The sequence below is a fragment of the Capsicum annuum genome, chromosome 5 (genome assembly GCF_002878395.1).
Source record: "Capsicum annuum cultivar UCD-10X-F1 chromosome 5, UCD10Xv1.1, whole genome shotgun sequence".
Taxonomy (NCBI): domain Eukaryota; kingdom Viridiplantae; phylum Streptophyta; class Magnoliopsida; order Solanales; family Solanaceae; genus Capsicum; species Capsicum annuum.
This window is the reverse complement of record NC_061115.1, coordinates 127,899,975-127,910,996: the sequence shown is the minus strand read 5'-3', so window position 1 is coordinate 127,910,996 and position 11,022 is coordinate 127,899,975. Positions and strand designations below refer to the sequence as shown.

At 36.6% G+C, this 11,022-nt stretch overlaps 1 protein-coding gene across 4 annotated transcripts in view; it reads left to right on the top strand.

Annotated features, from left to right (window-relative positions):
• The first annotated feature begins 2,405 nt into the window (after nucleotides 1-2,405).
• Nucleotides 2,406-11,022, top strand: part of LOC107870807 (protein COFACTOR ASSEMBLY OF COMPLEX C SUBUNIT B CCB4, chloroplastic) — a 13,192-nt gene continuing 4,575 nt past the window's right edge. The window contains exons 1-7 of one of the 4 annotated variants that reach the window (XM_016717455.2): nucleotides 2,406-2,698; nucleotides 3,027-3,199; nucleotides 8,792-8,891; nucleotides 9,027-9,100; nucleotides 10,052-10,236; nucleotides 10,419-10,489; nucleotides 10,782-10,865. In XM_016717455.2, the coding sequence (XP_016572941.1) occupies nucleotides 2,564-2,698; nucleotides 3,027-3,199; nucleotides 8,792-8,891; nucleotides 9,027-9,100; nucleotides 10,052-10,236; nucleotides 10,419-10,489; nucleotides 10,782-10,865 (822 nt within the window). In that variant the 5' untranslated portion in view covers nucleotides 2,406-2,563. The remainder of the gene's footprint in view (nucleotides 2,699-3,026; nucleotides 3,200-8,791; nucleotides 8,892-9,026; nucleotides 9,101-10,051; nucleotides 10,237-10,418; nucleotides 10,490-10,781; nucleotides 10,866-11,022) is intronic. The other 3 variants (XM_016717456.2, XM_016717457.2, XM_047413162.1) reach the window with 3 other exon arrangements.

The window sequence follows — 11,022 nt, the reverse complement described above, 5'->3', positions numbered from 1 at the left end:
TTGTGATAATTCATAATGAAGAATCTTTATACGATCTTGTAAAATACTTATATGTTCCGACATTTGTCCTTTTTCATTTATAAGATTTTCATTGTCTTGTCTTAAAATTCCATTGGCGTGATTTAGTCTTTTAAAAGCTTCAGTCATGGAGGAACAATGATCACAAAATATAATTTTTTCTGTGTCTTTTTTAATATTATATTGGGGAACTGCTTTTATATCTGGTCTTAGAGCAAGAGTAATATAATAATTTGGCCCTAGATTTCCGCAGGCATAATCTAATGCCTCTGTTAAATCATTAAAGCTTTATAGAGAGGGGTTGCATAGTCCTTTACAGAATTCATTACCTCTAGAAGTGTTACACAATTTGGATACGTAAGCAATGATGATATCTATAAAAAGACAAAATAAGAGACGTATGCAATGATATAACAGATGAATAAATGGGAAAAAAATGGACAGAGGGGAGTTAAAGTGGAAACATAGTCATGTGACCGTGGGTCCCACTCAACTTGCCAAAGTTTTTATCAAGCACATTGAATTAGGATTTGAAGTCCACAAATGTCTATAAATACCACATTATGGATGACTTAAAGACATATAACTAGAGAGAAGTAAGAGAAAAATCAAGAGTGAGAAAAATAGTCTTCTAAATCTTTTGTTCATAAAGTTTCTTAGTTTGTTTTTAAAAAAAAGTTAGTGTGTAGTGTATATTAGTCTTTTATTCCTTCATTGCGGTAGCTGTTAGCTTTCAGGGGACTCCCGAAAGGAAAACCTCACTTCTTCCTTAAGACATGTAAGTAGTCGTTACATAGATCATTGTATTTTTCTCCACAGTTTGTAAATTATGATGAATTATATCAAGTTCATATTTTCTTCCAGATGTGTTTTAAATATTATAGATCTGATAGCCGTGCGAATTACCGCGAGCTTTCCGATCTTGTAGAAGTAATGTGTTTTTTATAGATCTGGATAGCTGTGCGGATGACCGCCAATTTTTTGATCTTGTAAAAATGTGTAATTTACTTTTGATCTTGTAAAGTTACTATACCTCTAGTATATGATTATCCTCTCAGTGTTTAGCAATAACGATGGATTAATCTGTAAATTTCTAGGGAATTTAAAAAGTCCGATAATGATTTGAATATATATTTATATATATATATATATATATATACAAATAAATATATATATATAACTTAAAAATAAAGCATGTGCCACAAATTATTATATACTGTTGAAATAAAAAAAACTGAGAATGTATCATTTTTTTTAATCCATTGTACAATTTTGGGTATTTAGTGGAACCATTGAAAATAAAAATCGCAACACAATTCTGTCGGAAAATGCCATTGCTACCGACCAAACACCACCATTTTCCCCACCCCAAACTCACCTGAAATCGATAATCAAGCTCAACCTCCATCGGAAAATATCATAAATCAGTTACCAAAAATTCAAACTGATAAATCCGGTCAAACCAATCCAAATTCTGACATCAAACCAACGACTAAATACCTAAAAGTCCGCTAATCAACCAAACGAGGTCCCGCCGGCAAACAACAATTAATTTCATTTCAGTCTACTCTCACCGTAAAAACAACAACAACTTGTTGACCACTACTCATCTCCTTCCACCTTGCTAAAAAACACAACCCAACCAATCTCCATTTTTATCTCTGACGAAATTCATCGGAAAACGACTTCAATTTCAATTTCATTCTAATTTTTCAAAATCATAAAAATAATTTTTAATTTTTCAAATTTAATTTCATTCCTTTTAAACTAATTTCAAGCCCATAAATAGAAAGAGGGTATGGAAAAAAGAGGTTGAAAGAGGAGAAATTAGGGATGGGGTGGAGTGACGAATTTGATAGTTAGAGGAGAAATTGGGGTGAGGGTGATGAATTTGATAGTTGAAGGAGAAGAAATTGAGGTGAGAGTGGGGTTGAGGATGAATTTGGTACTTGAAGAAGAAAAAATTAGGTGGAAATAGGGTGGGGGGCCATTGAAAGGGGGGGGGGGGGGAAATTAGGGTTGGGGTGGGAGTTAGAAGGAGGGGGAAAGGAGAGTTTTTTTTCATTTTTTCTATATACTTCCTCTGTTTCGTTTTAGTTGGTCCTCTTACTAGAAATATTTGTTTTAATTTAGTTGTCCCTTTGATGAAATCAAGAGAATTTTATTATGTTCTTGCAATACTACCCTTAACATTAATAACTAAACAAAATGTATTTACTTAAATTTATATTTTTAAAGCATAATTAATAAGACTAATTTAGTAAAATAAACCCCCTAATTAATATTTTTTTAATGAGTGTGCCAAGTTCATAGCGCCAACTAATATGAAACGGAGAGAGTATATTTTATAAATATTAGTGAACCATTTTTGTACAAAAAATCAGATTCACGTTTTTTTTTTTTTTAAATGTCATGTTAAATGAAAGTTTGTTTAAGTGAACGGATAATTTAGGGTGAAAAAAATCTCTTTTCTATAATAAAATCATTATTTGTGATTGGATGCAAGCTATTATCCGTTTTTATAAACACGGAATCATACAGAAAAATGGAAGCGGGAAATCTGCTTGGTTTCATTCCGTTAAACCAATCGCCACAACGACTTGTCCGCTCTCCTCGTTTCTCTGCTTTTCCTCGCACTGTTACTGTTACTCTTACTGTTAATGCTTCTCTAAGTTCCCAGGTACTCTCTATTTCACATTAATGTATAACCATTAACTATGTCTGCGTTTTCTACTCCAATTTTCATCATCTGTGTATGAAAACACATTTAAATCATTCATTATTCATTTTTCTTATCTAAAAAGTCCAGGTATGAAATTCAAATAATTAAAAATTGAGGTGTATTTTAATAAATAATCCGTGATGGTGATAGTTGAGGAAACTCAAACACCTGATATGAAATTTCAAAAGTTGAAACAGTGTATTTTTAACCATTGACTCTTTATTTATTGGATGTTCTATGAATGTGTTTGTGGGTTTCTTCTCATTTGAAAAAAAATTGAATGAAGGGAGAAAATAGGTATAAAGGGCCGAGGCCAGGGAGGGAAAGGATAGCTGATTGGGTGTCGAATAATGATGATTTGGTTCGGAGTTTGCCAATTTACGTTGGTGGATTGTCTTTATTGGCTGTTTTGTTCAATCGCACTGTCTCTGGTATTGCTCCCGTCGCTGATGCTAGCAGGTTAACTACTATATTTTTCTTCCTTTTCATTGCTACACAGAGGATTTTTTTTGGAGGAAATGAGATCTCTTGCCCTTTTACTAAATGAATAGAATAAAATGAGCTTTTGAGATCTCTTAGGTATAAAAACAAAGGTCTCTTGTCAAAAGGCCATAAAATTAAAAAAAAAAAATTACAAAGGGCTAGAAAACAATTTCGCCCTCAGGCTGCAATTTGTGTCCTGGAATATTTTGGAGAGAACTTGTTTTCTAACCCTTTGCAAAAGATTTTTAGTTTTATGGCATTTTTACAAGAGATGTTCACTTTTTACACAAAAGAGATGTTCTATTTTATGCATAAGAGAAGTGAAAATGTCATTTTCTTTTATGCGTTTTGTAAGAGGATAAGAGATCTCATTTCCTCAATATTTTGTCAAGAAATTTTTAGTAGCTTTAATGTTTTTGTTAAAAATGAGATTTCTCGCCCTTTTATAATTCGCAATTAAGAAAATGACCTTTTCAGATCTTCAAGTGTAAAAATGAGGGTCTCTTATGTGTAAAAATCAAGATCTGTTATAAAAAAGATATAAAACTAAAAAAAGTTTATAAAATGCTAGAAAATCATTTCTCCCATTTTAGCTAAAGTTTAGTTTAAAAGGAAAAGAAGAAGAGGAAAAATCATAGACACACTTCTCTCGGCAATGTACTTACAAGTCATATTAAGAGAAAAAGGAAAGGTGATACTAAGATCAATTATCAGCCAAAAAGTAAGTAAATGCAGCTAAGAAAGAAGAAATTTTAGGGCAAAATTAAGATAGCTTTTCATTCATGATCTTTGCAAAAGAGAGCAACACAATAAATTGGGGACCAAGCATGGACACGTGTCCTTTCCTTAATTTGTCTGACACCTCTAACTAACTCATAGACTAGGACTACTTCCTTTCCTTTCAGATAACTATAAGGAGGGACCTAAATAGAATAAACAAGACTCGTGGCTTCTTCTCTTTAATCGAATTAACTACTTGGAAGTACCATCTCTTAAGCCTACTATACTACTAGCAATTCTCTCTCTATCAGATCTCCCCTGTTGAAAATTTCCTTGACCTCAAGGAAGGAACGAAGGGAATCTGATCTTGAGAGTATGATAGTCTTCTCAAGTTGCTTGTTTAGCTGGAAGTTGGTCCCTTTGAATTAACACTTGTGCAACTGCCTTGTTTCCCTTCTGAATCATACGCCTATCCAGTATTTTCAATGGTAGAGGACAATAGGGGCTTGCAATATCCGCAACTGGAGGATGGTTGATGTTTTCAGGCACTTTGTGACTTAATTTGAGTTGAGAAACATGGAAGGTAGGGTGTAACAACAACTGAGCAGGCAAAGAGAGTTTGTAAACTACCTTCCCTACTTCGTCACAAGGTCCTTCATGAATTTAGCGTATCCTGGCATCTGCTCTAATGCCTCAACTAATGGCACATTCACTGACAACTGCTTCAGCATATCCATGAATTTGCTAAACTTGCCCTCATCTGATTTCTTCTTCAATTTATGTGGAAATGGAGGTGGAGGCTTTGGAATTCTTGTTGGGGTAGCCTCTACCTTCCTTCCTTTGCTCTACTCCACATCACTACCCTGTTTTGTCTTAGATGGTTGTTCTACTTCTGCACTCTTCTTCTCTAAATCTCCCAGCTTCTTAGACTCAGCTGGTGACTCATTATTCATCTCATCCTCCAACTGTACATCATCACCATGAGAAGGTGCTCCCGGACATGGGCCTGGTAACATCTTACCACTTCTAGTGGTAGTGGCCATACACGAACTATCGTTGTTCGGGTTCTCAACTGAGTCACTCGGTAAAGTACCACTTTTCCTTTGATTGAATAGTGCTGATAATTGGCTCATCTGCTGCTTCAGGTGCTTAATATATGTGGAGTGAGAGTCAACTAACAGACTCATGGTCGACAAATCGCTCTTCATTTCCCTAAATTCGGCATCAATTAACTCTACCCCTTTTAACAATCTGGCCATCATGGCCTCTATAGACATCTTCCCCGAATCATTTACCGCATTGTAACGGCTTCTCGGTGGTACATGTAATCCGCTTCTATCATTTTTGTTCTTCCAGCTTCCCTGGTCACAATCTCCATAACCAGCCTTATCATAATAATTCCGACATTGGTTTCCTTGGCCAATGGCCCGGAAACCCCCTGGTTATTCACATATTTTGCCTCCTCCTCAGAATTAGATTCAATTCCCCTACTATGCGACCCTATAGCTTTGACCTTCTCTACCTTCTCTAAGAGCAAATGCTTTGTGAGAAAATCCATCTGTGTCTTCATATGAGCCGTATCTTGATCATGTTCCTCTTCTCTCCCGTTGCTCCGCCGTCATCCTGCTCGAATAAGTGTTGCTTGCTATCTTAGAATCCATGGTATGTCGAGCTCTACTTGTCTTAGTCATTTTCTCCAACATCTCTGTAGCATCGGCAAAGTTGAGATCCATGAAGGCTCCTCCTGTAGCATTGTCCACGGTTGGCTTTGTATTTGAATTCAAAGCCCTATAAAATGTTCTCCATCAAATGTTCATCCGTCAACTTGTGGTTCGGACACTGCGTCAGTTTCTTCTTGAACCTCATCCATGTTTCATGAAGAGCCTCATTAGGTAGTTGTTTGAAGTTGCTAATCTCATCCTTCAACTTTAACATCCTGGAAGGCGGAAAGAACCTTTCTAGGAAAGCTCCTTTCAGATGCCTCTAGTTTGTTATAGAATCAGGTGCCAGCTCATTCAGCCATAGAGTTGCCTCCCCAGACAGAGACAAAGGAAATAACCTTAGACGAATGGCATTTTGTCCCACTAAAGGATTGTCGAATGACTTGAAAATGTTGATGAAGTTCACCAAGTGCATATTAGGATCATCCCCCGGTAGTCCACCAAATAACCCTTTCAAGTTGAGTAGTTGGATTATCGTGCTCGTGATGTTAAATTTCACCCCAGGAGCCAATGGTGGTGGAATGATTGCTCCTATAGCGCCAGCTCCATCCAAATCATCTAGATCAAACTGCACCGCAGACTGTTGGTGCATTCTACCTTTAGCTTGCCGATTTCGATTTGCTGGTGCGGCGACGTTTTCAGCAGGTCTCTTGTTTATAGGATCAACGAAACTCATCATCACTCAAGTCCTTATCATCCACATTAGGCATACTCCCGGGTATGTCCGCATTCTATTGGTTAACCTATGCATTAGCCAAAGCAGCCAGTCTTGTAGCCTTTTGTTGGTCTGCCATGTTTTTTCCCAGAGTTCTTTGAGGTTTTGGATTAAAAGGTAATAGTGGCTCGCCTGACCTTCAGGTTCGTGGCATGCACAATAAATAGCCTGAAGTAACAAAAACAATAAATAAAAGTAAAATTTAAAAACTTGGCTAAGAGTCAATTAACATACATACACTTAATTGACAACCGTATTCCCCGTCAACAACACCAAAATTTGATACGTCCCAATTACAACTCTCTTACAAAAACGTAAGCGGTCATTGTCAAATATATAATCCAACTAGGTTGGGGTCGAATCCCACTGGGAATAAGGTGTTAACTAAGTCATATGATTATTAATAGACTATTAGTTATAAGTTTTCAGTAATAAAAAAAGGGGATTTTTGTTGTTAAAAGTATTGGTTTAAATGTTTGCAATAAAGTAAAGACTAATACTTATCTTGTAATGTTTAACAAATGATAATTGAGAAACTAGGGTTATGATTACCAAAGTATTTCAATGCTAAGGGCTGTGGTTTTTATAAATTCATACATCAACAGTTCCAATTACAAGGAAAATTGCATAATTGCATCTATCTAATTGTTTTCAACCTTCAAAGATGGATTCACTTCAATTCTTTCTAACTTAAAGCGATAGATTAGTTCAACAACTAATTTCTCAAGAGATTAATCCGGTTAAGGCATCATTCATAAAATTAAAGGGTAAATACTCCAATTATCTTGTAACCATTCTCTTTTCCCAACATTAACTTCTTTGTTCAAGCAAGTGATGTTCATGGACACATTCCTCAAGTTTGCAACCAAGAGGAATCATAAAACTGAAGAGAAAGTTATGTAGTTGAAATTATTTTCAAGAATTTATCAATCCCATAACCCTAACATTGAATTACACCAAGACTCCCATAACCATAGTTATGGGAGCTTTAGCCACACATAATTAAGGAGAAGATTGTATTTCATAAATGATTCAGAAGCAACTTACAAATTGAAAGATTTTTCTCCAATCCCAAATTACAAGAAAATAATGGTGAAATCTCTTTTCTCTCAACTTGTTTCTCAAACACTTTACGTTACAATTCAGCAAATAGTCAAAAGATGCCTATTCTAACCGTAAGATGGGTATTTATAGGCTCCCAGAAAATTGGGATTCAAATTTCAAATTCAGACCGCCTCGTCATCACCGACGGTTCTCCTGACGGGTCGTCGGGCTTGCGATGGTTCGTCGGTTGGGCCGTCAGTAGTTATCTAGTGTGATGCTGACCTTCCGCTGATGGCGACGAAGCATGCGACGGTTCGTCGGGGCCTCGGCGGTCCGTCGTACCGTCCGTCCTTGAGACCCAAGTTACACATCATTCTGCTTAAGGTGCAACAACCAGGTCGATGGCCCGTCGCAGGTGTGACGGTCAGTCTCTTGGTCCGTCACCCTTTGTTCTGATTTCTTGATATTCTACTTACGTTCCGACGGTCAGGGCAACGGTCCGACGGTCAGTCGCTTCGCCCGTCGCCCATAATCCAGATATTCTGATTTCTGCCCAAGGGGTGACGGCTGGTACGGCGGTCTGTCGGGTTGATGACGATCCGTCAGTTTCCCCGTCGCAGCCTGCCAGAATCCATTTTTCCAAGTTATTCTTGCTCCTGAGAAATAGTAAAACAAGCATCAAATACCTCAATAGTTGCTAGAAAACAGACAGTTATCCCTCGTAAGAGATGCAAATTGTTCCATCAAATGCCGGAACATCAATAGTTGCTGATAATTGGAAGAGAATGCTGAACTCCTCCAATAACTCCAATTACCAGTAAAACCTATGATATTATTCAGGGAACAAACATTAAGCCATCTCAAAGCTTGTTCAGTAATTTTCTTAATCATTTTAAAGACGTAGTCCGAAGTCCCACATTGGTCAAATATGGTTTTCCCGATTAGCTTGTAAAGATCTTGGCTGTTCGCCTTAGATTTTAAAATATATGTTTTTGTTCTTTCATATGGTATCATACCCCAACATTAGTAAGCTTGTTTATGTTTTCTTGAGATCACATGAGCTGAACATGATAGGCGGTGTAAAAGATATTGTTAGACAAAAGTCCCAATGTTGGTTAAACAAGTGTTTCCAAATCAGTTTATACTGATCTTAAATAACTCAGACCTATTAACCATTGATTTTGAGTTGAATGTTAAGTTCTATGACAATCATATGTAACTAAAACAAGTAAGTTTCTTTTAGGAGCAGCACTTTTGTTTTACGCAGAACACATTAGAAAGAGTTTTTAGCTTTCTATCTCTCACTTAGTTTAATATTCTGTATGTTCTTGGACCACCATGTTAACTGTTTGCTGCCAACTTGAACAGTTCTCAATCCAGAGCAGATTTATTGACACTTGGCTTGGCAGTCACCAACATTTTAAATGGTCTTGTTTGGCTTTCTATCCGACCAAAGTCCATATCTTTGGTGAGGGCTGTATACACACACACATACACACATGCTTTCTTTGTATCCCAATGTTTCTCTGCAGCTCATTGCTTATTTTTTCTACTGTTGATTCACCATTAGATTAACTGATCTGTTTAAGCTTTTTGTTTTCAGGTAAATCCTAATGGTGTGGAGTGCCAAAGAATAGCTTCTCACCTACCAGATTTTGTTATTTGTGAGCTGCTATGGTATTGTATCTATCAGTTGGAACATTTTTTTGAAATATGTCTTTATAACTTGCTCATTTTTATACTTGGATATCACATATAATGTTAATTTGATCTGTTTGTTTATATATGCATATTACATAATTTATGTAATGACTGTACATTGTACTGGAGAAGTGAAGCTGATCATATTTTTCTTAGCAAAGAAAATTCAGATTGAAGGTCACCTATTTGTGAGAGTTCCACCCCATGATACTCCTTGCCAAGTCATAGGAAAGAGAGTTAGGTTTTACAATCAAATGTCCTTGGCCAGAGGAGTTTATTGCACCAAAAATGAGACTTCATTAATTATTCGTTCAACTTAAGTATTCAGCGTTTATGACTTGAAGTATTGAAAGAAGTTTTTTTTTCTCAACAAGAGAGGGTTACATTGTATTAATGGAAGGGACCCTCCACCTAACCATGAATCTGGGGATTTGAGTAAGGAGAAGGGGTTTGTGGGGGGTGAATTTCCCATATAAGAAAAATGTGTTTTATTTTGTAATGATGGTGGGGAAGAGCATCATCTAATGCTTTGAAATATAGTTAGTTGTATAGATGAAAAGATGGCGTCATTTCTAAATAGTGAATAGTGCGTGAATTTTCCATTCACTAACGTAATTGCAACTCTGAGTTTTACGGCACCGATATAATAGATAACTCGTCTGAAAGAAAATGTGTTAATAAATCCTCAAAGATGCTCCTGTGCAGGGGCTTAGGTCCACCCTTGTATAATATAGTCAGTCATCTATTGTAAGTGGGAAAGATTTTACTGACTTCCAATTGGTCTAAACCTTTGATTAGCAACTCTTCCAGTATGCAAATGATATCTAAGCAAGAAAGCACTGTTACATACATTTCCTGATGCCTTTAGATGAGAAACCTTTGGTTGGATGATTTAACATGTCACTCTTGCTTTTGGTCTATCCTCAGGGCATGGAATTCTCTATCAGATGTCACGTGCTGCAGGTCTCTGGTCATTGTTTATGATGGAAAATGTATCCTTCAAACTGGGTTTGCTGCTGCATCTTTGTCTAATGAAATGGATGCAGTAGTTGTGGACACTAATAAATTGATAGAAGGATCACTTTACCTAGGAGTTTTAAAATCTGCATTACGTAAGTGATATAACTTACTTTTCTTTTTTTCTAGCTTTTAAGATATATCTTCTTATTCGGTTAAGCAACTGCGCAAAAGAAATTGTAAGGCCGAGAGCATGTTTTGAAAGATCAAATGTCATTTAAATTTATCTTCAGACCAGAAGTTTAAATTACATGTGCTTGATTCTCGGCTTTTTCAGAGAGCTATTTGGCCAACTTATCTCTTTATCCTGGGAAGTCGCAGCTACCATTTCTTCCTTCAAATACACAGGTAGTACTAATTCTGGCTCTCTCTACACCCCCCTCCCCACCCCCCACCCCCGTGCTCAACAGTTTGCCTTATTTCACTCTAGTTCACAATATTGGTTGTGCTAAAAGGTGTGTACATACCCCTATAAAAGACAAATGAGCATTTCTCTCTACAGAAAATGTTGCATCATTCAATGTGTCCGCCGCATATACATCTATATGATCTCTTTCATCGTGCATTCTTCATATTATTATGTTTTAGTAGTGGTTCAAACTTCACCAAAAGGTTATTAATAACCATAATACTTTACTAGGCAGTTATCTTGCAGCCTCTAGGCGACAAAGGAATGGCCATAATTGGTGGTGATACAATCAGAGGATTCACATCTGATGACCAGGTATGGGTCACCTTTCATGTTGCGCTATGTAGTTACTGATTTGCCCTACCTTTTGTTTTTGAAACTTGAGGCCTAAGTGATCATACTATATACACTTTTTGGTAACATTAAGGGGTCGTTTGGTAGAGTGTATTGGCAAAAATAATGCATGTATTAA